General features: G+C 50.8%; 1 protein-coding gene across 1 annotated transcript; it reads left to right on the top strand.

Moving 5' to 3' along the window:
* Positions 1 to 1640: 1640 nt before the first annotated feature.
* Positions 1641 to 26862, top strand: LOC128822345 (serine/threonine-protein kinase PAK 3-like). Its single transcript, XM_054004041.1, is given in 13 exon segments — positions 1641 to 1716; positions 3409 to 3717; positions 3720 to 3833; positions 4751 to 4788; positions 6133 to 6264; positions 17556 to 17687; positions 17966 to 18301; positions 21252 to 21364; positions 21993 to 22110; positions 22958 to 23057; positions 23501 to 23697; positions 25322 to 25459; positions 26713 to 26862. Coding segments are annotated over 13 exon segments (1890 nt in total). The 3' UTR covers positions 26800 to 26862.
* Positions 26863 to 27168: the final 306 nt, after the last annotated feature.

Here is a 27168-nt window from a genome sequence, read left to right as displayed (position 1 = left end):
CCTATTCCTGGAATTTGGGCTGGTTGTCCCTGCTGACCAGCATTGGGGTTAGGGATCATTCCCAAAGCTACTTCCCTTAGTGGATATAGAGCTTGCCCTTCCTTTTCTCTTTCCCCCCGTGTTAGGCTACGAGTAACGCGGCGATTTTCCTCAGAGACCGGCTCCGGGATTTCTACCTCTTGGTTATCAAAATCTCCCCCTTGATCCAAATCGGGGTAGACTATGGGTGGTACTGGTGGGGGTGGAGGAGGGGGAGGTATGTATGGTAGAGGGGGGTGCAGTTGGAACTTCCTCAGGCTTTTTATTTTTCTTTTTCCCTCCCTGGGTGCTTAAGGCAAAAAGTTTTGCTCTTGTTTCCCCCACTATCCAGAGAGCCGCAAACTAGCTCTCTTCCATATCAAAAGGTTCTTTAGAGTTTCCATAAATGTTTAATGTCTGGCAAATCCAGTCCTCAAAGCTTCCAGACACTGGCCAAAATGAATTATCACCACGGATCTGTTTCCCTCCCCATACTTCCATACAATAATGTACCATTTCTGCCCTATCCTTCCCTTTTCTTGAAGGATATTCATCCCAAGATTTTATCATTAGACCTAACGGACTGTCAGGTGGTATCTGGGGAAGCTTTACCGGGGTCCCCGTCCCCATGGAATCAGAGGGCTTGCTTTTCCTCTGTCCCATCTTCCAGGACACCTTCATGCACACACACACTCGCGGCCCCGTTTGTGGCCCAGCCCCTCTCGGGGTCTGGAAACCGCACTACTTAGAGGTCCACACTTGCCTCGTCCTAAAGGGACGTCTCATAGGTTATGTCCTGGGATCCCAACCCCAACCGAGAGGATTCCCACTTTTATACTCAGCTGTTCTGCGTCTTCACCTGGGCTTTGTGCACAAAGATTATGGGGTTACCAGTATCCCTTTTGCTTAATACCAAATTTAGGTTCATTGGTAAGGGTCTGGGAAGGCAAAGCCTGCACCAGGCCCGCTGCAGAGGCAGCGGGGCGCCTCCCTGATGAGGAATTCCCACCCGGTCGCCCTCATCCGAGTCACTGCACCAAATTTGTTATGGACAAATTCAATTGGGGAGCCCAATTATAGATAAATCGATTAACAAGAATTTATTAAGGAAGTGGTAATGAGCAAAAGACAGCGCTGGGCGTCCGGAGAGTCTCTGCTCTACCACGGCGCGCCCTCTCCCTTTGCCCTTTTTGTTTTTATAATTTTTTTTTTTTTTTTTTTCTTTCCGGTTGATGTATTTTCTCTCAATGCACTCTGCGCCTCTGGAATTGGTTGCTAGGGGGTCTTTTTTTTTCTGCCCTTGGTGGTCGTAGGGATGAAGGCTCCTCATCTTCCTTGCAGATTGTCCTTGGCCTAAAAGTTAACTTGTGTATAATTAGTTACACAGTCTTCTATGCTAGTTGCATCTGCACAATTCTTAAGCAGGATACTTGCTGTTCCCTCGGGCCCCCCCCTCCTTCTCCTCCCACACCTTGAAATTCCCTACTCAGTTCAAATTCTTATCTCCTTCAATGCTCGTTTTGATGAAGACCTTTTTATTTATTACAGGTGGGAACATGATCCTTGAAGGAGAAGCAATGTATTGGTCAATGGGTGGGCAGTTAAGGTTTGAAAGGGGAACAATGCATAAGGGAGCTGTTGTTGGCATGGGGTCGGTATCGGGAGCCACCGTGGCTTCATCTCACGCGCCGGCCATGTGTGAGCTGATGCTGTAACTGGGAAAATTCCGCTCCTGCGCTGGAGATACAAGGCCTGGTTCTGGGCTGGAGGGGTGAGAAGGACGAGATGCACACCCTTTTGATCCAGGGGAGATCCTGGAAGTGCACTGCCTACCTGCCCCCCCCACACCAAGCACCACGCTCCATCTCCCTCTCCTGCTCAGTGGATTTTTGGGAATCCAGGGGTTGGTATGTATTATTTGCCACTGGAACTAATGGAATAAATTTGCTTTGCAAGCCCAGTTGTGTCTTAGATTATTTTGTGCATGAGTCTCCTCCTGAACCTGTGGCAATGACCACCAGGGACCTACAGGATACTCCTACTCTGCTGTCAATCAATTCTGAGAAATGATTTAAATACGTCAAAGAATTTGGAGTAATGTTTAGCCTGTGAGTTTCAGCAAAGTATTGACTCTGTCTTAGTTGCATGGATACAAACTAGTAAGTGAGATTGCTGGGTGTGCAGGTGTTAGGGAAGTGATTCCCTATGCACCGAGTACTGAAATAAACAAATGCCTCCTTTCTAAGCCTGAGCTGGCAGCAGGGATCAGGCCCTGCTTGGTAACTTTCATTTTGGCAACTTCTGTGAGCAGGTAAGAAAGGTCAAAATGAAACCTTTTCCAGCTATTCCCCTCTGCTTCATCTTTTTAGGCGCCAGAACTCTGTGCCACAGGTGGCCTGGCTGTGTGCAGAGCAATGCAGCCCCCACAAACCCCTTGATTTCCCCACAAGCTGCCATGCCTTGTTCCCAGGTGTGCCCAGCTCTGCCAGGAGAAAGAGCCCGCAGCGCAGTGGGCACCGTGCCCTGCCCAGCCAGGGCTCTCTGGCACAGAGCAGCAGCAGCAGCTCCAGTGCCTTTCAACCCACTCCTGCCTTGGCTTCTCCTGGGACACAGAAGCCTCTGGAAATCAGCATCGCCAGTCACATTCCAGCTTGGAGCAGCTCCTGCGGGCAGGCAGATGCTGCCAGTTTGACTGCTTCCAAAGGGGAATAAAGGCAGAGATGTACATGCTCAGGAGCCCTGGGCATATCCAGGAAACGTGTAAATATGTGGGAGATTTGTGAGGAATTATTTCAGCTGTTATGCCAACAGTGCCTTCTCTCCTGGTTCTGTGTGTTCTAGATGAGTAATGTAACAGTTGGCTCTCCCAATTAAGAGGTAGATAGTATGTGGATGTTACAATGTATAGTGATGTTATTGTAATATATCCTCCCATAGCCTTATTTGCCCTCCCCCTTGTAACAGCCTTGGTAGTCAGGGCTTTTGGGGAGGGCCGGCTTGTGACCAGGAGGCGCGGTGTAACAACACCTGACCTCCAATCAAGATGTAAGAAAGTAATCTTCACCAGTGGACAGCAGAGAAAGAGCTGACTGATAAAACTTTGGAGGGGCTAAGGGTATAAAAGGCAGAGCATCTGTTTTGTAGATGAGCTGCTCGTAATGGTCATAGAGACTCCCAGTGCTGCAATTTTTCCTTATTCAGTCCTCTGTTAAGGTTTATTAAACCTTTAACATTTTAAAAGTGAGGGTCATTTCTCAGATGTGCAGTGCTTTGGGCTATTCTCTTGGTCAGCTTTCCTTTGCTTGGGTCCCATCTCGGTGCTTCGTTGGGGTACAGGCTGTAGGTACTTGGTGCGCTCTTGGAGTTACTCTTGGATCCCTTGAACAGCAGGGTTTGGCCCACAAAGGGAATTTGTGCTACTTTGTGACAGAGGAGAACTCCCCAGGCTATTTAGCCTTTGCTGTACAGATGGTTGGTTATTGCTTTGCATCAATTCACAGGCCAATATAGAGGGTTTGCATTGTGATGTCAGGGCATGGTTGCCATGCGGTCATGGTGACATCAGAAGGTTGCTGTGGTGCACAAAAGGCCTCAGCGTCAGAGCAGCCCTAGGCCTTGCTCAGTGCAGGATGCTCAGTGCATCCTCTTGGTTGAGGCACGTGTCAGTGGGCAGCTGCACACTGACAAGAGCCTTGTTTTTTCTTGTGTTGGAGTGAATCTGCGCAGCAGTGCTACAATGATTGAGCAATTTGCTGCTGCATTTGTCACTGTTTACGGCGTTTCTTATTCTGCCTATTACCTGACTAACCTGGCACGTAAGTAGAGGTTTTCCCTGGGTGTAACCGAACCTGGCTTTTGTATGTCTTCCTGCTCTTAGTGACTGAGTTATTTTGAAACAGAAGGAGCATTAGGGTGCCACTGGTTTGGGAAAGCTCCTGTCAAGAGATTCAGCTAAAAAGGGGGTGTCTGTAGGCACAGGGGCAGCATTTGCAAGGGAACCTGCAGGGGTTCTGGTCCCTCCACAGGAGAATCTGAGGAAGCAGAGTCTGTCATTTCCTCAGATTGCTGGGACAAGCAAGACAGCTTTGAAAATATAAACTGGAGAACTCCTTGGAAGGCCTTCTAAAAACTCTGCAGTTGTTCCCAGAATTCAGGGAAAGCTTCTTTCTTTCTACATTTTGTCATGAAAGGATTTGAGTGCCTAACTTGACCCTTGTCTAAGTGCTAAAATAGTGATTCCCTTTGCAATGAAATGCTAACTCCAAAGCAGTGACTATCTGCTCCTGAATCCTGGAGCTGCTGCTGTGCTGCGTCACAATAAAGCTGCCACAGCTCAGTGGAATTTTGGGGAAGCTTTTCTGGGCAACTGTTTCCAGCAAGTTAATGAGAATTAGTGCATACAACTGATTAATAAAAAAAAAAAAGGGTACTGGAAGGAGAGAATTTTTAAAGATGTGTTATCTGTTTGGTAGAACAGGAGCATTGAGTGTGAAAGAACAATTTACATTTTCTTGATCATGTTTATATTAATTTACTGGCTAAACAGGCCAAAGTGTAGGCACGACCAAGAATATGGTCCTGATCTCTTGCTGGTTGCGTGAATGAAATGTGTCTCCTGGAGGGATGTTGTGAAGCGGAAAATACTCTCTGTTTGCAATTGTTGTTCTGTGGGATTCACCAGCCCAGGCAGTTTTCTGACAGCATCTGCTTCATTTTCCCTTGCCCACTACAGGTCACGTGAAGCATGTATTCAGTGGTGCTGATGCTAAGGTGAGTGAGCAAGGAACATTTCATGTTGGTGGTGTTTAGGTATTGTAGAGTACGCTGTGAGCTTAGCCAGAACAAGTAGACTGTACAGGGCCAGCCATGCAGGCCAAAAGAAAAACCATTTTCATTCCTTCAACAACAAACAACAAGGCAAATCTGGATATTTCCTAATTTCCATCTCAGAGCCTTGAAGTCTTACAAACTAAGATTTGCAGAGAGAATATTATTTGCTAACACCAAACACGGATGAATACTTAATAAACAGCAATTTCCTATAGAGTTCAATTAGCCCATTTTCATAAAGCCACAGTGACTTAGACTTTTATTCCTATCAAACATCAGGAAACTCCCTAAAAAGATGTGGTTGTACAACAAGAAGGACAATTTAAAGTAGTGGATATTGTATTTAAAGTCAAAGGGGCAAGTTTGTGGTGGGGGAGCTGCGTGGGCCCAAAGGACCCAGGGGTGCCGGTCAAGAGCAGCTGAAGGTGGGCCAGCGCGTGGCCAGGGAGCCAAGAAGGCCAAGGGCGTCCTGGCCTGTGTCAGCAAGAGTGGGGCAGCAGGAGCAGGGCAGTGAGCGTCCCCCTGGGCTGGGCAGCGCTGCAGGCACAGCTGGGAGTGCTGTGCCCAGTTGTGGGCCCCTGTGAAGCAGAAAGTCCTTGAGGGGCTGGAGCGTGTGCAGAGGAGGACACGGGAGCTGGGGAAGGCTGTGGAGTGCAAGGCCAAGGAGGAGGTGCTGAGGGAGCTTTAGCCTGGACAACGGGAGGCTCGTCAGGGCCCTTCAGGCACACTTCCATAGATCCATAGAGGACAGCGCTCACCCCAAGGCCTGCTTCCCTGCCAAACCTCCCCGCTCTGCATCCATGTGCTTTAGCCATCTGAGGAGGTGACACTTCCAATTTGTGGTTTCTTGGCTTGCTAGGAGGAGAAGCCCTGCTGATTTTCTCTCTTCCCAGCAAGCAAAGATGCTTCTGCACAAGCTTTCCTGCCCTTTTCCTGCACCGAATGGGATTCTGATCCACTTTTAGTTTTCCATGTCTGCCGCAGCAATAGCAAAGGCCTTGCTGGCTATTTCCTACTTTTCCATTTCACAGCTTTCAAGAGCTAAAAGCTCCCTTGTGCAGAGGCACTGTGCCTTGCAGATAGCAGCCATGGAGGACTATCAAATTCCTAGGCAAACAGAGTTCTCTTGAATTAGCCCATTTTAATCTGGCCGGAGTGACTTAGAATGCCATTGCTAAGAATGCTGATGATTTCTCCTTCAAAGAGGTGGTTGTAGATGCCAGGAGAAAGGAGGTTCTAAACGATAGGTAACGGCCTGTCCCTCATGTTTCGCTCTTGCCACAGACGACAGAAGCAGCAGCAGTCTCCGCCCCGGCTCCCTCTGCTCCTGGAGAAGAAGCCAAAGAGGAGCAAAAGGAGCAAGACGACCACGAGCCTGCAGCTGTGGTCACAGCAGAGCCTGATGCTTCCAAGGGAGTAAGTGCCAGTTGTGGGTGGTGCTGTCTTTAGTGCAAGGCAGAGCTGCAAGTTTCTGAGCAGCCAGCACTTGCTGTTGCTGGCTGAGGATGCTGAGTGCTGGAATCCTGCAGGACGCGGCCATTTCCTGCAGGCAGGGACAGCTAGAAATTGGCCTTTGGCCTGTCACCTTGACGCACCCAAGAGCTGGGGGCTGCGGCTCAGCTTCTGCCTGCTTGGCTCAGTGAAGCTCTGTCTCTGGGCTTCTGCAGGGCCGTGGCCAAGGGCACAGGTGCTCGTGCTGGAGGTCACAGGGCTTTCTTTAGTTGTTTTCCCTTTGTGCAAAGGTGTGTTTGGCTTGTGGAAGTGTTCTGCAGTTTTCTGGAGCAGTTCTTCGCTTGTACAGTCTCTTTTGGCTTTTGATAAGCTGCAAGGAGATGATTGCGTTGTCCATGAAGCTGGGGCAGGCCATTCTTGTGGGGTGAGGCCAAAGGAAGCAAGTGCCTTGTAGGGAAGGCTTCTTGCCAGGCAAAAAGCAGAAGGGGCAAGTTGCTGTGGATGCGTTTTGGGATGAAGCCTGCAGCTTTGGAAATGGCATTAGTGGCTCGGGTGGGGGTGAAGCTGCAAGTCCTTGACTGCTGTCTTGTGTTGCTGAGAAGAGGAAGGACATCTTGGAATTGTGGCTGCTGTATTTGACATCAAAGGGGCAAGTTTGTGGTGGGGGAGCTGCGTGGGCCCAAAGGACCCAGGGGTGCCGGTCAAGAGCAGCTGAAGGTGGGCCAGCACGTGGCCAGGGAGCCAAGAAGGCCAAGGGCGTCCTGGCCTGTGTCAGCAAGAGTGGGGCAGCAGGAGCAGGGCAGTGAGCGTCCCCCTGGGCTGGGCAGCGCTGCAGGCACAGCTGGGAGTGCTGTGCCCAGTTGTGGGCCCCTGTGAAGCAGAAAGTCCTTGAGGGGCTGGAGCGTGTGCAGAGGAGGACACGGGAGCTGGGGAAGGCTGTGGAGCGCAAGGCCAAGGAGGAGGTGCTGAGGGAGCTTTAGCCTGGACAACGGGAGGCTCGTCAGGGCCCTTCAGGCACACTTCCATAGATCCATAGAGGACAGCGCTCACCCCAAGGCCTGCTTCCCTGCCAAACCTCCCCGCTCTGCATCCAAGTGCTTTAGCCACCTGAGCAGGTGACACTTCCAATTTGTGGTTTCTTGGCTTGCTAGGAGGAGAAGCCCTGCTGATTTTCTCTCTTCCCAGCAAGCAAAGATGCTTCTGCACAAGCTTTCCTGCCCTTTTCCTGCACCGAATGGGATTCTGATCCACTTTTAGTTTTCATTGTCTGCCGCACCAGTAGCAAAGGCCTTGCTGGCTATTTCCTACTTTTCCATTTCACAGCTTTCAAGAGCTAAAAGCTCCCTTGTGCAGAGGCACTGTGCCTTGCAGATAGCAGCCATGGAGGACTATCAAATTCCTAGGCAAACAGAGTTCTCTTGAATTAGCCCATTTTAATCTGGCCGGAGTGACTTAGAATGCCATTGCTAAGAATGCTGATGATTTCTCCTTCAAAGAGGTGGTTGTAGATGCCAGGAGAAAGGAGGTTCTAAACGATAGGTAACGGCCTGTCCCTCATGTTTCTCTCTTGCCACAGACGACAGAAGCAGCAGCAGTCTCCGCCCCGGCTCCCTCTGCTCCTGGAGAAGAAGCCAAAGAGGAGCAAAAGGAGCAAGACGACCACGAGCCTGCAGCTGTGGTCACAGCAGAGCCTGATGCTTCCAAGGGAGTAAGTGCCAGTTGTGGGTGGTGCTGTCTTTAGTGCAAGGCAGAGCTGCAAGTTTCTGAGCAGCCAGCACTTGCTGTTGCTGGCTGAGGATGCTGAGTGCTGGAATCCCGCAGGACGTGGCCATTTCCTGCAGGCAGGGACAGCTAGAAATTGGCCTTTGGCCTGTCACCTTGAGGCACCCAAGAGCTGGGGGCTGCGGCTCAGCTTCTGCCTGCTTGGCTCAGTGAAGCTCTGTCTCTGGGCTTCTGCAGGGCCGTGGCCAAGGGCACAGGTGCTCGTGCTGGAGGTCACAGGGCTTTCTTTGGTTGTTTTCCTTTTGTGCAAAGGTGTGTTTGGCTTGTGGAAGTGTTCTGCAGTTTTCTGGAGCAGTTCTTCACTTGTACAGTCTCTTTTGGCTTTTGATAAGCTGCAAGGAGACGATTGCGCTGTCCATGAAGCTGGGGCAGGCCATTCTTGTGGGGTGAGGCCAAAGGAAGCAAGTGCCTTGTAGGGAAGGCTTCTTGCCTGGCAAAAAGCAGAAGGGGCGAGTTTCTGTGGTTGCGTTTTGGGATGAAGCCTGCAGCTTTGGAAATTGCATTAGTGGCTCGGGTGGGGGTGAAGCTGCAAGTCCTTGACTGCTGTCTTGTGTTGCTGAGAAGAGGAAGGACATCTTGGAATTGTGGCTGCTGTATTTGACGTCAAAGGGGCAAGTTTGTGGTGGGGGAGCTGCGTGGGCCCAAAGGACCCAGGGGTGCCGGTCAAGAGCAGCTGAAGGTGGGCCAGCGCGTGGCCAGGGAGCCAAGAAGGCCAAGGGCGTCCTGGCCTGTGTCAGCAAGAGTGGGGCAGCAGGAGCAGGGCAGTGAGCGTCCCCCTGGGCTGGGCAGCGCTGCAGGCACAGCTGGGAGTGCTGTGCCCAGTTGTGGGCCCCTGTGAAGCAGAAAGTCCTTGAGGGGCTGGAGCGTGTGCAGAGGAGGACACGGGAGCTGGGGAAGGCTGTGGAGCGCAAGGCCAAGGAGGAGGTGCTGAGGGAGCTTTAGCCTGGACAACGGGAGGCTCGTCAGGGCCCTTCAGGCACACTTCCATAGATCCATAGAGGACAGCGCTCACCCCAAGGCCTGCTTCCCTGCCAAACCTCCCCGCTCTGCATGCAAGGGCTTTAGCCATCTGAGGAGGTGACACTTCCAATTTGTGGTTTCTTGGCTTGCTAGGAGGAGAAGCCCTGCTGATTTTCTCTCTTCCCAGCAAGCAAAGATGCTTCTGCACAAGCTTTCCTGCCCTTTTCCTGCACCGAATGGGATTCTGATCCACTTTTAGTTTTCCATGTCTGCCGCAGCAATAGCAAAGGCCTTGCTGGCTATTTCCTACTTTTCCATTTCACAGCTTTCAAGAGCTAAAAGCTCCCTTGTGCAGAGGCACTGTGCCTTGCAGATAGCAGCCATGGAGGACTATCAAATTCCTAGGCAAACAGAGTTCTCTTGAATTAGCCCATTTTAATCTGGCCGGAGTGACTTAGAATGCCATTGCTAAGAATGCTGATGATTTCTCCTTCAAAGAGGTGGTTGTAGATGCCAGGAGAAAGGAGGTTCTAAACGATAGGTAACGGCCTGTCCCTCATGTTTCTCTCTTGCCACAGACGACAGAAGCAGCAGCAGTCTCCGCCCCGGCTCCCTCTGCTCCTGGAGAAGAAGCCAAAGAGGAGCAAAAGGAGCAAGACGACCACGAGCCTGCAGCTGTGGTCACAGCAGAGCCTGATGCTTCCAAGGGAGTAAGTGCCAGTTGTGGGTGGTGCTGTCTTTAGTGCAAGGCAGAGCTGCAAGTTTCTGAGCAGCCAGCACTTGCTGTTGCTGGCTGAGGATGCTGAGTGCTGGAATCCCGCAGGACGCGGCCATTTCCTGCAGGCAGGGACAGCTAGAAATTGGCCTTTGGCCTGTCACCTTGAGGCACCCAAGAGCTGGGGGCTGCGGCTCAGCTTCTGCCTGCTTGGCTCAGTGAAGCTCTGTTTCTGGGCTTCTGCAGGGCCGTGGCCAAGGGCACAGGTGCTAGTGCTGGAGGTCACAGGGCTTTCTTTAGTTGTTTTCCCTTTGTGCAAAGGTGTGTTTGGCTTGTGGAAGTGTTCTGCAGTTTTCTGCAGCAGTTCTTCGCTTGTACAGTCTCTTTTGGCTTTTGATAAGCTGCAAGGAGATGATTGCGTTGTCCATGAAGCTGGGGCAGGCCATTCTTGTGGGGTGAGGCCAAAGGAAGCAAGTGCCTTGTAGGGAAGGCTTCTTGCCAGGCAAAAAGCAGAAGAGGCAAGTTGCTGTGGATGCGTTTTGGGATGAAGCCTGCAGCTTTGGAAATGGCATTAGTGGCTCGGGTGGGGGTGAAGCTGCAAGTCCTTGACTGCTGTCTTGTGTTGCTGAGAAGAGGAAGGACATCTTGGAATTGTGGCTGCTGTATTTGACATCAAAGGGGCAAGTTTGTGGTGGGGGAGCTGCGTGGGCCCAAAGGACCCAGGGGTGCCGGTCAAGAGCAGCTGAAGGTGGGCCAGCGCGTGGCCAGGGAGCCAAGAAGGCCAAGGGCGTCCTGGCCTGTGTCAGCAAGAGTGGGGCAGCAGGAGCAGGGCAGTGAGCGTCCCCCTGGGCTGGGCAGCGCTGCGGCCACAGCTGGGAGTGCTGTGCCCAGTTGTGGGCCCCTGTGAGCAGAAAGTCCTTGAGGGGCTGGAGCGTGTGCAGAGGAGGACACGGGAGCTGGGGAAGGCTGTGGAGCGCAAGGCCAAGGAGGAGGTGCTGAGGGAGCTTTAGCCTGGACAACGGGAGGCTCGTCAGGGCCCTTCAGGCACACTTCCATAGATCCATAGAGGACAGCGCTCACCCCAAGGCCTGCTTCCCTGCCAAACATCCCCGCTCTGCATCCAAGTGCTTTAGCCACCTGAGCAGGTGACACTTCCAATTTGTGGTTTCTTGGCTTGCTAGGAGGAGAAGCCCTGCTGATTTTCTCTCTTCCCAGCAAGCAAAGATGCTTCTGCACAAGCTTTCCTGCCCTTTTCCTGCACCGAATGGGATTCTGATCCACTTTTAGTTTTCCATGTCTGCCGCAGCAATAGCAAAGGCCTTGCTGGCTATTTCCTACTTTTCCATTTCACAGCTTTCAAGAGCTAAAAGCTCCCTTGTGCAGAGGCACTGTGCCTTGCAGATAGCAGCCATGGAGGACTATCAAATTCCTAGGCAAACAGAGTTCTCTTGAATTAGCCCATTTTAATCTGGCCGGAGTGACTTAGAATGCCATTGCTAAGAATGCTGATGATTTCTCCTTCAAAGAGGTGGTTGTAGATGCCAGGAGAAAGGAGGTTCTAAACGATAGGTAACGGCCTGTCCCTCATGTTTCTCTCTTGCCACAGACGACAGAAGCAGCAGCAGTCTCCGCCCCGGCTCCCTCTGCTCCTGGAGAAGAAGCCAAAGAGGAGCAAAAGGAGCAAGACGACCACGAGCCTGCAGCTGTGGTCACAGCAGAGCCTGATGCTTCCAAGGGAGTAAGTGCCAGTTGTGGGTGGTGCTGTCTTTAGTGCAAGGCAGAGCTGCAAGTTTCTGAGCAGCCAGCACTTGCTGTTGCTGGCTGAGGATGCTGAGTGCTGGAATCCCGCAGGACGCGGCCATTTCCTGCAGGCAGGGACAGCTAGAAATTGGCCTTTGGCCTGTCACCTTGAGGCACCCAAGAGCTGGGGGCTGCGGCTCAGCTTCTGCCTGCTTGGCTCAGTGAAGCTCTGTTTCTGGGCTTCTGCAGGGCCGTGGCCAAGGGCACAGGTGCTAGTGCTGGAGGTCACAGGGCTTTCTTTAGTTGTTTTCCCTTTGTGCAAAGGTGTGTTTGGCTTGTGGAAGTGTTCTGCAGTTTTCTGCAGCAGTTCTTCGCTTGTACAGTCTCTTTTGGCTTTTGATAAGCTGCAAGGAGATGATTGCGTTGTCCATGAAGCTGGGGCAGGCCATTCTTGTGGGGTGAGGCCAAAGGAAGCAAGTGCCTTGTAGGGAAGGCTTCTTGCCAGGCAAAAAGCAGAAGAGGCAAGTTGCTGTGGATGCGTTTTGGGATGAAGCCTGCAGCTTTGGAAATGGCATTAGTGGCTCGGGTGGGGGTGAAGCTGCAAGTCCTTGACTGCTGTCTTGTGTTGCTGAGAAGAGGAAGGACATCTTGGAATTGTGGCTGCTGTATTTGACATCAAAGGGGCAAGTTTGTGGTGGGGGAGCTGCGTGGGCCCAAAGGACCCAGGGGTGCCGGTCAAGAGCAGCTGAAGGTGGGCCAGCGCGTGGCCAGGGAGCCAAGAAGGGCAAGGGCGTCCTGGCCTGTGTCAGCAAGAGTGGGGCAGCAGGAGCAGGGCAGTGAGCGTCCCCCTGGGCTGGGCAGCGCTGCGGCCACAGCTGGGAGTGCTGTGCCCAGTTGTGGGCCCCTGTGAGCAGAAAGTCCTTGAGGGGCTGGAGCGTGTGCAGAGGAGGACACGGGAGCTGGGGAAGGCTGTGGAGCGCAAGGCCAAGGAGGAGGTGCTGAGGGAGCTTTAGCCTGGACAACGGGAGGCTCGTCAGGGCCCTTCAGGCACACTTCCATAGATCCATAGAGGACAGCGCTCACCCCAAGGCCTGCTTCCCTGCCAAACATCCCCGCTCTGCATCCAAGTGCTTTAGCCACCTGAGCAGGTGACACTTCCAATTTGTGGTTTCTTGGCTTGCTAGGAGGAGAAGCCCTGCTGATTTTCTCTCTTCCCAGCAAGCAAAGATGCTTCTGCACAAGCTTTCCTGCCCTTTTCCTGCACCGAATGGGATTCTGATCCACTTTTAGTTTTCCATGTCTGCCGCAGCAATAGCAAAGGCCTTGCTGGCTATTTCCTACTTTTCCATTTCACAGCTTTCAAGAGCTAAAAGCTCCCTTGTGCAGAGGCACTGTGCCTTGCAGATAGCAGCCATGGAGGACTATCAAATTCCTAGGCAAACAGAGTTCTCTTGAATTAGCCCATTTTAATCTGGCCGGAGTGACTTAGAATGCCATTGCTAAGAATGCTGATGATTTCTCCTTCAAAGAGGTGGTTGTAGATGCCAGGAGAAAGGAGGTTCTAAACGATAGGTAACGGCCTGTCCCTCATGTTTCTCTCTTGCCACAGACGACAGAAGCAGCAGCAGTCTCCGCCCCGGCTCCCTCTGCTCCTGGAGAAGAAGCCAAAGAGGAGCAAAAGGAGCAAGACGACCACGAGCCTGCAGCTGTGGTCACAGCAGAGCCTGATGCTTCCAAGGGAGTAAGTGCCAGTTGTGGGTGGTGCTGTCTTTAGTGCAAGGCAGAGCTGCAAGTTTCTGAGCAGCCAGCACTTGCTGTTGCTGGCTGAGGATGCTGAGTGCTGGAATCCCGCAGGACGTGGCCATTTCCTGCAGGCAGGGACAGCTAGAAATTGGCCTTTGGCCTGTCACCTTGAGGCACCCAAGAGCTGGGGGCTGCGGCTCAGCTTCTGCCTGCTTGGCTCAGTGAAGCTCTGTCTCTGGGCTTCTGCAGGGCCGTGGCCAAGGGCACAGGTGCTCGTGCTGGAGGTCACAGGGCTTTCTTTGGTTGTTTTCCCTTTGTGCAAAGGTGTGTTTGGCTTGTGGAAGTGTTCTGCAGTTTTCTGGAGCAGTTCTTCACTTGTACAGTCTCTTTTGGCTTTTGATAAGCTGCAAGGAGACGATTGCGCTGTCCATGAAGCTGGGGCAGGCCATTCTTGTGGGGTGAGGCCAAAGGAAGCAAGTGCCTTGTAGGGAAGGCTTCTTGCCTGGCAAAAAGCAGAAGGGGCGAGTTTCTGTGGTTGCGTTTTGGGATGAAGCCTGCAGCTTTGGAAATTGCATTAGTGGCTCGGGTGGGGGTGAAGCTGCAAGTCCTTGACTGCTGTCTTGTGTTGCTGAGAAGAGGAAGGACATCTTGGAATTGTGGCTGCTGTATTTGACGTCAAAGGGGCAAGTTTGTGGTGGGGGAGCTGCGTGGGCCCAAAGGACCCAGGGGTGCCGGTCAAGAGCAGCTGAAGGTGGGCCAGCGCGTGGCCAGGGAGCCAAGAAGGCCAAGGGCGTCCTGGCCTGTGTCAGCAAGAGTGGGGCAGCAGGAGCAGGGCAGTGAGCGTCCCCCTGGGCTGGGCAGCGCTGCAGGCACAGCTGGGAGTGCTGTGCCCAGTTGTGGGCCCCTGTGAAGCAGAAAGTCCTTGAGGGGCTGGAGCGTGTGCAGAGGAGGACACGGGAGCTGGGGAAGGCTGTGGAGCGCAAGGCCAAGGAGGAGGTGCTGAGGGAGCTTTAGCCTGGACAACGGGAGGCTCGTCAGGGCCCTTCAGGCACACTTCCATAGATCCATAGAGGACAGCGCTCACCCCAAGGCCTGCTTCCCTGCCAAACCTCCCCGCTCTGCATCCAAGTGCTTTAGCCACCTGAGCAGGTGACACTTCCAATTTGTGGTTTCTTGGCTTGCTAGGAGGAGAAGCCCTGCTGATTTTCTCTCTTCCCAGCAAGCAAAGATGCTTCTGCACAAGCTTTCCTGCCCTTTTCCTGCACCGAATGGGATTCTGATCCACTTTTAGTTTTCCATGTCTGCCGCAGCAATAGCAAAGGCCTTGCTGGCTATTTCCTACTTTTCCATTTCACAGCTTTCAAGAGCTAAAAGCTCCCTTGTGCAGAGGCACTGTGCCTTGCAGATAGCAGCCATGGAGGACTATCAAATTCCTAGGCAAACAGAGTTCTCTTGAATTAGCCCATTTTAATCTGGCCGGAGTGACTTAGAATGCCATTGCTAAGAATGCTGATGATTTCTCCTTCAAAGAGGTGGTTGTAGATGCCAGGAGAAAGGAGGTTCTAAACGATAGGTAACGGCCTGTCCCTCATGTTTCTCTCTTGCCACAGACGACAGAAGCAGCAGCAGTCTCCGCCCCGGCTCCCTCTGCTCCTGGAGAAGAAGCCAAAGAGGAGCAAAAGGAGCAAGACGACCACGAGCCTGCAGCTGTGGTCACAGCAGAGCCTGATGCTTCCAAGGGAGTAAGTGCCAGTTGTGGGTGGTGCTGTCTTTAGTGCAAGGCAGAGCTGCAAGTTTCTGAGCAGCCAGCACTTGCTGTTGCTGGCTGAGGATGCTGAGTGCTGGAATCCCGCAGGACGTGGCCATTTCCTGCAGGCAGGGACAGCTAGAAATTGGCCCTTGGCCTGTCACCTTGAGGCACCCAAGAGCTGGGGGCTGCGGCTCAGCTTCTGCCTGCTTGGCTCAGTGAAGCTCTGTTTCTGGGCTTCTGCAGGGCCGTGGCCAAGGGCACAGGTGCTAGTGCTGGAGGTCACAGGGCTTTCTTTAGTTGTTTTCCCTTTGTGCAAAGGTGTGTTTGGCTTGTGGAAGTGTTCTGCAGTTTTCTGCAGCAGTTCTTCGCTTGTACAGTCTCTTTTGGCTTTTGATAAGCTGCAAGGAGATGATTGCGTTGTCCATGAAGCTGGGGCAGGCCATTCTTGTGGGGTGAGGCCAAAGGAAGCAAGTGCCTTGTAGGGAAGGCTTCTTGCCAGGCAAAAAGCAGAAGAGGCAAGTTGCTGTGGATGCGTTTTGGGATGAAGCCTGCAGCTTTGGAAATGGCATTAGTGGCTCGGGTGGGGGTGAAGCTGCAAGTCCTTGACTGCTGTCTTGTGTTGCTGAGAAGAGGAAGGACATCTTGGAATTGTGGCTGCTGTATTTGACATCAAAGGGGCAAGTTTGTGGTGGGGGAGCTGCGTGGGCCCAAAGGACCCAGGGGTGCCGGTCAAGAGCAGCTGAAGGTGGGCCAGCGCGTGGCCAGGGAGCCAAGAAGGCCAAGGGCGTCCTGGCCTGTGTCAGCAAGAGTGGGGCAGCAGGAGCAGGGCAGTGAGCGTCCCCCTGGGCTGGGCAGCGCTGCGGCCACAGCTGGGAGTGCTGTGCCCAGTTGTGGGCCCCTGTGAGCAGAAAGTCCTTGAGGGGCTGGAGCGTGTGCAGAGGAGGACACGGGAGCTGGGGAAGGCTGTGGAGCGCAAGGCCAAGGAGGAGGTGCTGAGGGAGCTTTAGCCTGGACAACGGGAGGCTCGTCAGGGCCCTTCAGGCACACTTCCATAAATCCCTGCACGATAGTGCTCAATACAAATGCTTTTTTTTCTGGAAATATCTTCTCAGCATCCAAGTGCTTTTGACACTTGATTTGGTCACTCTTTCATCTTTTGGTTTCTTCCTTTGTTAGGAGGACATGTCCTGTTTAGTTTCTCATTTTTTAGGAAGGGAAAGCTATTTTCCTCCATGTTTCCCTTCCTTTTCCAGCTCTTGTCGATATTCTGCTAGCTTTTTCTTTTGTAAGTTGACATTTCTGGAGGATGCAGTATTTTTGCATGAGATCACTTTGTTTGGGACAGCGAGCTTGGTGCAGAAGGAGCTATTCTGGTGCCAGGCCAGTCAATAGGGCCTTGCACTTCGCGTTCATATTGACAGTACCTCTGCTTTTTTGCAGCCCAGGGAATCAGTAAATGTGGTGTTTGGGAATTGAGCAGGAAATCATTGCTCTTGCATTCCAGTTGGTCCTCAGAGATCAGAGGAGCTGGAAGGAGCTGGGCTTTATTTCTGATTACAGCCCCTTTAGCACTCTCAGTGTTGTCAAGTCCAAGAGAAGCACTTGGCCGAGCACAAATGCTGCAAGAGTGCCATTCCCAGTGCAATGCTCTGGATCTGATTGCATTCCATAAGGACCTAAATGCTCCAGATTCCCCGGGAGTGTGGTTTATTGAAGCAACAGGAGAGCAATCTCAGGATTGCTGCTGATCAGGGCAATGGCTACCAAGTGTGTGTAGCAACAGAAATGATAGGAAAGAGAGATTATAAGAGTGAGTTCTATCTATCTATCTATCTATCTATCTATCTATCTATCTATCTACCTATCTATCTATCTATCTGTCTATCTATCTGTCATTTGTATAATTGAATCTTCTTGGCTCTGGTCCAATGCAGTTGGAGTTGCAAAGTTCACTTAAAGCATCCCTTTCAGGAGAGGATTAGAGACACGTTCTGTTGACCGATTCTGAGCAGGCAGAGCTGTTTTCCCCTCCAGATATGGTGGGGTTTTTTTTCCCCTCAGAGCTGTTTTCCACCTCCAGCCTCTTCTTCCTGAGGCCCCCAGTTAATTTTTTAATTTTCTGCCTGTCCCAGAGAGGTGGAAGTATTCCATGTTTTAGGTGGTGAAGAGAACATGAACTCCAGAAGTGTCTCTCATAAAGGGTGAGCTCACCCAGGAAGCCACCTGCAGAGGCAGGATGGAGCTGTGGGACTGGGCTGGATGTCAGTCACTACTGAAAGACAAACAGGACATGGCAGGAGCAGAGGGAGGCCCTCACCAGACCCCTGAGAAATGCCACACCTTCCCTGTCAGCTGCCTGAGAGGCTGTTGGAGCTTCAGCCCCAGATGGCCCCTGATTGTAGTGCCAGGGTCACTTTGGAATCTGTGCCTCCCCACAGGCAGAGAATGACCCAGGAGAGCAGCAGCACAGTGCTCTGGGAACGTGTGAGCCCATCAGTCCTTGAGTCTTAGCCCACAAATGTCCTATGGAAAGTTGAAACCCATCTTCTCTTGCTTTCTGTGCAGATCCTTCCAGAGAAAGAGCAGGAGCAGATTGCCTTATCAGAGATGCCATGCCAGACTCAGGGAGAGCTGAGAGCCCGAGAGCAGGAAGAGCAGCTCAGGCAGCAGGTGGAAGAGCCACAGGAGAATGGCCAGGTAAGCCTGACTCGCCAGGTGTCAGAGGGAAAGGGCAGGAAGAGGGGCATAAAACAGAGCTCTTGGGAGTGAGGAGGCCAGGAGTCCCAGAGGCACTGAAAGCACAGAGCCTTGGAATCTGCAGGGATCAGCACTGGGACAAGAGAGCTCCATTGGAGGCAGGTGTGGGTAGGGAAGGAGAAAGAAGTGGCTGAATAAATGTGATTTTGAGGCTGCAAGAGGAAAAAGCTGAGCCTTATGGCAGCTCCCAGTCACTTGCTCTGCATTTGTGTGTACAGAATATCAAGGCAGAGCCACAAGCAGAGCTGCCCGAAGCTCAGAGTGCCATCACAGAAGTGAAGAAGAGGAACCAGGAAGACACGAGAAGAATTCAAGAGGAGATGAATCTCCATCAGCAGAGGGGCGATCAACAAAACCAGGTGAGTGAAAGAGTGGCAGCCACTCCACTCATGAAACATCCTCTCTCTTGTATTTTAGAGAACTTGAAGGAACAGCTGGACACAGACTTTCAGAAAGCTCACGCTAAGATCAAGGCAAGGGAGAAGAGGCAGGAGGAAGAAATGAAAATCATCAGAGAAAAATTTAATCCCCTCCCTCAGGCTCTACAAAAGCAAGTGAGTGAAAGAGGGATAGCCACGGCAGTCACCAAACTGGTGGTTTCTGCCCTTCTGGCCTTCCCAGTGCAGAGCAGCAGGGAGCGGGGTGATGCCTCTGAGTGCCATCCTGCTCTAGTGTGTATCACAGTCACTCAGAAGGACATTTCCTGGTGTGCTGAATCTCAGCTGCTGCCCTGGACAGTGGGACTTGTCCTTTGGCCTTTTGGCCAGCAGTCATCCAAATTGATTCCTGCTGGCCTGTTCCTGCTCTCCTTGTTTCTTGAGGTGTTTTTACAGGGGAAGATGGTGACCCAGATGGAGGATTGAAACAAGCTGTCTGTATCCCTTGTAAATCTGTTCTTTCCTCACAGTCAGTGACTCTTGACTGACAGGGACAAGCTGTAGTCTCTGACTGCTTTGTTCTGTTTGACTCGAGGTGCAAGTGTTGACATCTCACTGGGCAGCCGGCAAAGACTTCCGGCAAATGAGTGGCACTGAAGAGCCCCGAGGCTGGCGTGAGGCACAGGAAGTGTCCCCACCAAAGGTGCTACAGGTTGGGCATGACCTGAAGATGGTGCAGGAAAAGAAGACACAGTGGGGGGAGGACGAACACTTGAACAAGGAGCTGCACGTGTGTCTGAAGCCCTTGGAGGGGGAAAGGAATCCTTGAGTGGAAGTAGAATGGTCATTGTGGCAGTGATCCTTCAGAAAATCCATGAAAATGGACCATGAATCTGGCCATCCACTCAAGTAGAACTAGCCTTTGGTTTTGACCCATCCAGTCTGAGAAGTGGACATCAGAAAAAACCCACTTAAGAGCCCTGCATGTTGCTGACAGCACCTTCCTAAGGGCTTGCATTTGAAATGGAATCTCAGGCTAATCTCTGCCAGCCACCTTTCTGACATAAACTCATTTCTTGTCCCAGATCTACAAGGGCTTTGTCACCAAACCTGCTGCTGCAGCAGCATGGTCTAAAGGAGCCTTTGCTCTCCACCCTGAGAAGCGGAGCCGGGGCGGTTTGTTCATCTCCAGTGCTGACCCAGCTGCTGCTCAGCAACAGGAGATCAAGGATGACTCCCTGGAGCTACGGAGTACGTCTGCTGTATTTCTTGTCTGAGGGACAGTCTATTGTGTGCAGGTGTCAGCATAGCTGTACCAAATGCTTTTCCTGAGTTTGGTGTCCCAGGGACATTTAGAGACATTTCCCCACAGGAACTGCTGTAGAAAAGCAGTCTCTGTGCTGGCCACCTGTGCTGCAGAGCTGTCTGCCTGGTTGTTGTTGTTACCCAGCCGAACACAAAGGGTTCAAAGCTCCAGGCTCTGGGTCTGCCTTTTGAATCTCCTGGAAGCTGGGATCTCTGCTTTAAAGTGAGCATCTTGCATTTTGTTTCCCTCAGGGACAATAGTGAACATGGAAAATCCCGTGATGAAATACACGGAACTGGAATATATTGGCAGAGGGTGAGTCCAACCACAGTCACTTCTACATAACTATGGGCCAGGTGTTTTTCTGGTGGAATATCTATCCAGTGTGAAGTCAGAGCAGCTGCAAACAGACATCTATCCCCATGTTCAGACACTGGGGATAGATTGTCCCATCTCTCAGTGCTGCTCCGAATTTGTGAGTGTGCCCAAGAAGGCATTGTCAGACACACCTCCATGCTGCCAAGTTCTTGCCTGCAGCAAGGAACAGGACCTGGAAGATCTCCTTGTCTCTCAAGTGTGGGACAGTTCTGTGTTAATTTCCTGAGCATTTTTGTATATCTCCAAATCATACAGCCACACTAATAAAAGGGGAAGAAACGTGCTTGCCTGAAAGAGCAACCTACTCCCTGATAGCTGTCAGATAACAGTTCTCAGGAACATTTCTTTCCAAGAGATTGCAGAAGGAAATACTCCATGGTCAGGATAAAAACTGCACAGTTTAGAACCTGAAACCCAAGGTGAAAGAAGGAGATCTCCTTAGGAGCTGAGGCAGTAAACAGCAACGCTTCAGGGACAGGCCCAGTGCCCATGCACTTGAGAGGAAAATGCATCATCTGCCTTTGGGCAGAGCCTGCCTGCTTCCGGCAGGTTTTAGGCATTTGCAGCAGAGATCTCCTCTGTGGACTGGCTTTCACTGCAAGATCTAAATGTCTTCTCCTTTCTTTGCTGCTTTTTTGTTTCTAGGACTTTTGGAGATGTTTGCAGAGCACTTGACAATGCCACAGGAGAAGAGGTAAATGTCAACATCTCCCGCAGGTCCTCTGGTGTGAGCAGCTGTGGCTGGAGTTTGAGTAGAGCTGTGCTGAAAAGGCGCAAGAAGCACAGACTGCTACCAGCCTGCAAAATACATTTGGGACAGTCTTTGTCCTTCTCAGCTGCCAGAAGGAAGGCAAGGAGGGCAGCAGTTCCTTTCAGAGAAGGATGTGCTCATTTGCTCTCCATTGCTAAAACAAAGGTGGTGCCTTTGAGCATCTCACTGCTCTTTGGGGCTACGGCTTCAGAGTCCTGAATTCTCACTTCTGCTTGCCAGCAAATGCATCTGAAAGTTACTGGTAGTTCCTTAGCCACCTGCAGTGCTGCACTGGAGAACTGCACGTAGGGAGAGACCTGCACGGCATCCCTAAAAGCCCTAAGTCCTGCCCATAGCCCGAGATGTATCCACAGAGTATTAAGGCATGGATTACTTCTTCTGAATCCCAGACAAAGCAGCAGGGAGTGTGCTCAGAGCTTTGTGGGTGATAGTTGAGACACCACAGTTACCAAGTGGACAAGGCAAAACCTCAGTGGCCACGTGTCCTGTAAGTGGCCTCCAAGGGAGCAGAGAAATGGGCTGTTGCAATGTCAGTTCCTAATTACTGCAATGCCCAATCACAAGGCAGTTTGGCACAGCTCGGCTGTGGCATTGCAAAAGCACTCGCTCCATGTGCCTTGCGGTCTTGTGCCGCCAACTTCTCAAGTTACTGATTTTCAATGTCATTTTAGGTGGCCATAAAGAAAATAAATCTCCAAGAACTGAGGAAGAAGGAACTAAGAGTCTATGAACTCATGGTCATGAAGACAAATATGAATCCCAATCTGGTCAACTATTTAGACAGGTGAGTTGTTGTGAATGTTTGTTTACATATTGCAAACATGCAAGGTAAAATTCCACTTTGTTCACTGGCAGAAAATAGAGCTGTAATTATTGGTTAATTATTACTGCTCTGCTCATCTCCAGTGGATGGGAAGAGAGTGCATCTTGTCTGCATGAGTCTTCCCCGGTACACAGAGTTCTAAAATTATTCAAAAACCTGCATCACTCATATCTTACTAAATCAATAGCCTGTAAGTTCACAGCCACCACATTGTTTTGGGGCTTGGTTTTTTTCAAGAGTCCTCTTACGTCCAGATAAACTAACATGGATTTCCCTTGGATTGTGTCCCCTCTTTTCCATTGCTTTGCATGCCAGGAAGACTAGTTGCTTATTTCCAGAAACACGCAGTTTGACAGGTTTTTGATCTGTTCCTAACCTGCAGTTTTTACTTGCTGGCTATTGAAGACATCTCCTTTTTTCACAGCTGTGCCTTTCTTCTTGAGACAGATTGCAAACAATGCACAGCCTAGAGGGAATGTCTATTCCTTTAATTCTGTCCTAGTCACAAAGGGACTTGGAAACAAGAATCAATCAAGAAAACAACCTAGCCATGCATGTTTATCTCCATGCTCTTGTTTCCTTCTTTCAGCTACCGTGTGGATGGGCAGCTCTGGCTGGTCATGGAGTACATGGACGGAGGCACTCTGAGCAATGTCATCAGCGAGACCCACCTGTCTGAAGACGAGATGGCAGCCATCAGTCGGGAGGTCAGCAATCCCACCTGTGCTGCCCAGGGCTTGGGCAGGATTGTCTGGGAAACAGGGCTCCGACCTGGAGTGATTTCATGTGCCAAGCTTTGTTTCTGTGTTGCTGGTATGCTATGGGCAAGTAAAAGCCTCTCAAGTGAAATGCCTGCCAGTGCCCCTGCACTCACAGCAGTTAGTTCTTGTACTCATATCTCCTACTGTTGTATTCTCGCTCTGTCTCTTGTATTTGTATTTGCTGTTCTCCACCTTGCCTCCCTAAACTTTTATCTCCAGCCTGTCTGCACTGCATTCCTTGTCTGTAAAAGCAATGGTGCTGGTGGCAGCATTTGAAATGATCAGCAAAGAAAAAAAGACTCATTTCTCTCAGTCCTCAACTGAAAAGGACAGTAGTGCAGCCAAAATGCTCTTTGCTTCAGGAAGGTGACTGTTATGATACTTCCAAGTCTGTGCTGAGGCCAGCAACAAAACCTTTGTCATGCAGCCTCCCACCCCAAAGTGATCCACTTCACACCAAAGGGAGGGACTTTCTCTTCCTTGGCAAAACCCCTCACTTGTCCTCTGCATGGAGAAAGCACATCCACAGCAGCAGCAGCCATGCTGGCTGGTTTGCAGGGGACAGTCTACAACAACAGCAGCTGCTGTTGCTCTTTCAAAAGCTGACATGCCTTTCCTTAGAAAGGTCCTGCTCTGCAAGTGGTGGAGCAGCAAGCTCTTCCTCACAATGGCACTGTGTTCCTCCATTACTCGCCATTCCCCTGCAGAGGGAATCTTTTAGAGCTGTTTCCTTTCTTGTGTAATGAAATCACATCACTAATTTTTGCCCTCCTGTTTCTGTTTTCTCTCTCAGTGCCTGCAAGGCCTGGATTTTCTTCACTCGAACCATGTGATCCACCGAGATGTGAAGAGCAGCAACATCCTTCTCAGAACCGACGGCTCTGTCAAGCTGGGTCAGTGTATTCTTGGTCAGGTGCAGCATTCCAGGGACGTGGGCTGTGGGGCTGCTTTGAGTGACTGCCAGCTTCCCAAAATTGGTGTTGGTGGCAGTGCAGGGAACCCTGCCACAAACTGTGGGCACAGTTGCAACATGCACAGAAGTATGACAAGGAACAAGGAGTCAAGAGTGGCGTTGCTCTGTGTGTGTCCCTTCCAGAGGGAGGGAGCTGTAAATCTAAAGCTTCAGAAAAATAAAAGGCTGGAGGTAGTCTAAACAATGAGGCTTTTTTTTTTGAAGTGGCCAATTCCATATTTCCTTGTCTAAAGCCCTGAGGAAACAGAGCATGGACAGTTCTCCAGGAGACTCAACAGCACATTCTTAGACTGAGAGTGGGGAATTCTTTGGCTTGATTTCCTAACTTGAGCTGGCTTTCATGGTTTGTTTTTTTCTCCACAGCTGACTCTGGCCTCTTTGCTCAGCTCACCCCTGAGCAGAGTCGACGGAGCTCAGTGGCCAGCACTTCTGGGTGGATGGCGCCTGAAGTGGTGACAGGTCAACCATGTGGCCCCAAAGTGGACATATGGTCTTTTGGAATCATGGGCATCGAAATGGTGGAACGAGAAGTTCCTTACTGGAATGAAACTCCTGTTTCGGTAAGGTGCAAATACTCACTGATCCTGCTTGTCTTTCTCACCTGTCCCATGGTCAGTGTGCCATTGGACAAAATCCCATTGCCATCTGCTGGCACCACTTCCACCAAGGTCCCCTTCTGAAAATGTCCCTGCAGCACATCAGCATCTGCTGTCGATTTGGTTGCATCAGAAGGGAAGTGGCAGTTCAGAAACCTAACCAGCTCAGAAACCTGCCATTTTGGCCTCCAGCCATGCCTGACATTTTTCACTTGCTTTTTGAACAATGTTGGAGCTCTGTCTCTGAAGAAAAGGAATTTTTCCGTGGAATGGTTGGATGTGTGATAAATATCCTTCAAAATAGAGATTGAATCTTCCTAGTTTCAATTTTAGAGAAAAAGAGAAAAGAAAAAAAGAAAATTGAAAAGGAAGAGGAAGAGAAAAGGGAAAAGAAAAAAAGAAAAAGTAAGAGAAAAATGGAAAGGAAGAGGAAAAGGAAGAGAAAATAAGAAAAAAAGGAAAAGGGAAAAAAAGAAAGAAAAAAAGAAAAAGAATAAAAAGAAAAAGGAGGAAAAACCACCAAAGCAATGCCCAAGCAAGTTCTGCTTGCTTTTCCCTTCATTTACCACAGCACATCAATTTTCCTCCAAACTGTAGCATCTTTTCCCAATCCTGTGGGTCTTCAAAACTTTCAGGCTTTCAAATCATCTGTACATTGTTCAGTTATGCGTGTGGGTGGCCTGGATAAGTTTAGGATGTGTTTTTCTCCGACTGCAGTTAGAATTGTACACTAAACTCTTGGCTGTTTCTGGGTACTTTAACAAGTTGATGAGCTTGCAGCCAGGTGCCCGGGGCTGGGATCCAACGTGGGCGGTTGACGCCGGTGCTGTGTTCCTTTACCACAGGAGCAGGGCCATCCCTGGCTTGCACAGTTCTAAGGACAGTGAGGACTCCAGCTCCCCACCATGTCCAGTGGCTGAGCACAGCTGCAGAGAGACAGGATAAAACCCTCTTTGTAACCTTCGGGGGTGTGGGAAAAGTGAAGGAATTTTTCCTCTGGGTTGAAGAAGAAAGTAACAAAGTCTCTTTGGTCACCATCTATTTCAGTGCCACCAGCACAGAGCTGTGACTATTGTGGTGGGCATTTTCATGGAGACTCCCAGGCCTCCTTCCATTGTTATTTCTGTCTATTTTAGATGGATTCTGCATCTGCATTTTTTTCAAGAGGAGAAAAAAAAAAAAAAACTTGATGATTTTTGTTTCATGGAAGCTGTGCTAAAGGGACCAACAAGCACTGCAAAGATTCCTTTCATGTAATAATCCTTGGAAATAGTATGGATAGAATAAACTCCCCCTTCCAAATAGCCTGTCAGGCTGGTGCAAATCCTCAGAGAAGCAAAACATGCTTTTGCTGATGTAGTTCCCACTAACTAGGTCAGTCAATGAAATCAGCTGCCAAGGCAAGATCTGCTGAATGCTGGAAAAGCTGTGGCTGCATCGGGGTTTGGGTTTTTGGTTGGTAAAGGAAAGTCATCTCTGGGTCTCTCCAGGGCAGTTTCTGCAGAGTGGAGCTTAAACAATGGGATCTGAGAGAGCACTTACAGATGGGAAAGAAGCAGCTGGAGCCTTATGTTTCCTTTTTCCCCAGCCTCAACTCCTGATAGACATACGAGGGACACCAAAGCTGCAGCAGCCCAACCGATTCTCGCCTTGCCTGCGTGACTTCCTGAGCTGCTGCCTGCTGAGAAACGAGGCACAGCGCTGGTCAGCCAAGGAGCTCCTGCAGGTAAAATGCAAAGGGGCTGCAGGTGAAAGAGTGTCTGAGGGATGGGCTCCTCCTCCACTGAGGTCCAAGGCATCAGATGAGCCCCCATTCCTCCTCACCTCCACTCTTGGTGCTGTTCAAATGAAAACAGTGAAGAATCCTAGACTGGGCTGGCAGGGCCCTGTGAAGGTCATCTGGTCCAAGTGTCCTGCAATGAGCAGGGACATCTTCAAAGAGATCAGATTGCTCAGAGCCCTTTCCCACCTGACCTGGAATACCTGCAGGCATGGGGCACCTACAAGCTCTTGGGACAACCTGTGCCGGTGTTGCACCATGCTCTGAGTAAACAAGTTCTTCCTTAGACCTACTCTTGATCCCCATTTTGTTATTAAAAATATTTGCCCATATTCTATTGTTAAATGGCCATGTTAAAAAAGATGTCCCCCATTTTCTTCAAAGCCACTCTGAAGTCTTGGAAAGTGGCAATAAAGTCTCCCTGGGGCCTGTTCTTCACAAAGCTGAATAACTCCACCTCTCTCCGCATTTCCTGAGAGGACAGGTGCTCTGTTTTCTGGCTGTTTCTGGAACCCAAGGAAGCCCGTCCTGGCAGAGCAGTCTGGAGAGATTTGGCTGTGGGCAGGAGGGGCTGTGGGGGGCTCACTGTGAGCCTCTGAGGGGCCCTGGTTTCTGCCCCCCACCCCACCCTTAGAGGTTTCTGGCACGCAGACAGGGGCAGCTGAGAGGGACTTGTCCCAGCCCCATCTGCTGCCTGGCACGCTCAGGCAGAGGGGAACTGGCCCAGGCTTACTGCCAGGCTGTGTGGCAGAGAGGGAACTGCAGCAGCCAGCGCCACTCGGCTGGCCCTGCTGGGAAGGAAGGTGCCATCCAGCACAGGAGGGGCAGGGCATGCAAAGGTAGACACTGCTCTGTCTCCCTGTGGAAATTAGCACGGTGCCTGTCTCTCAAAGACAGGGACCTATGTGGGTCATTGGAGTTTCCTGAAAGGAAGAAACCCCAGGGACAGAAAGCACCATTTCTAGAGCACGGGCAGGGCAAAAATCCCAGCTAGATGGAGAAACCAGAATAAAGGGATAAGTGGGATTCTGGGCCAGGTTTGCCTGTGATGGCAAGGTCCTGCACATAAAAGATGGAGGTGCAGATGGTCCCATTGGTCCTCTTTCTGCATCTTTCTAGGAGCCAGAGGAATCCTCTGAAATACTGAGCTTGGAAAGTCACGGTTCATTGGTTTTTGTTGTTTTTTTTTCTTTGGGCAGCATCCATTTGTAACACTTGCTGAGCCTGCGTCCTGCCTGGTGCCACTGATTGTTTCAGTGAAGAAGAGGAAGGAGACAAGAATGTGATAATCACATCAGGACCATTACCATTGACTTAGAGTAGGATTGTAGGTTAGGGTTAGGGTTAGGGTTAGGGTTAGGGTTATGATTAGGGTTAGGGTTAGAGTTAGGGTTAGGGATAGGGTTAGGGTTAGGGTTATGATTAGGGTTAGGGTTAGGGTTATGATTAGGGTTAGGTTTAGGGTTAGGATTAGGGTTAGGGTTAGGGTTAGGGTTAGGGTTAGGGTTAGGGTTAGGGTTAGGGTTAGGATTAGGGTTATGATTAGGGTTATGATTAGGGTTAGGGTTATGATTAGGGTTAGGTTTAGGGTTACGATTAGAGTTAGGGTTAGGGTTAGGGTTAGGGTTAGGGTTATGATTAGGATTAGGTTTAGG

Source organism: Vidua macroura, chromosome Z (genome assembly GCF_024509145.1).
Source record: "Vidua macroura isolate BioBank_ID:100142 chromosome Z, ASM2450914v1, whole genome shotgun sequence".
NCBI lineage: Eukaryota > Metazoa > Chordata > Aves > Passeriformes > Viduidae > Vidua > Vidua macroura.
This window is presented reverse-complemented; position numbering and strand designations above follow the sequence as displayed.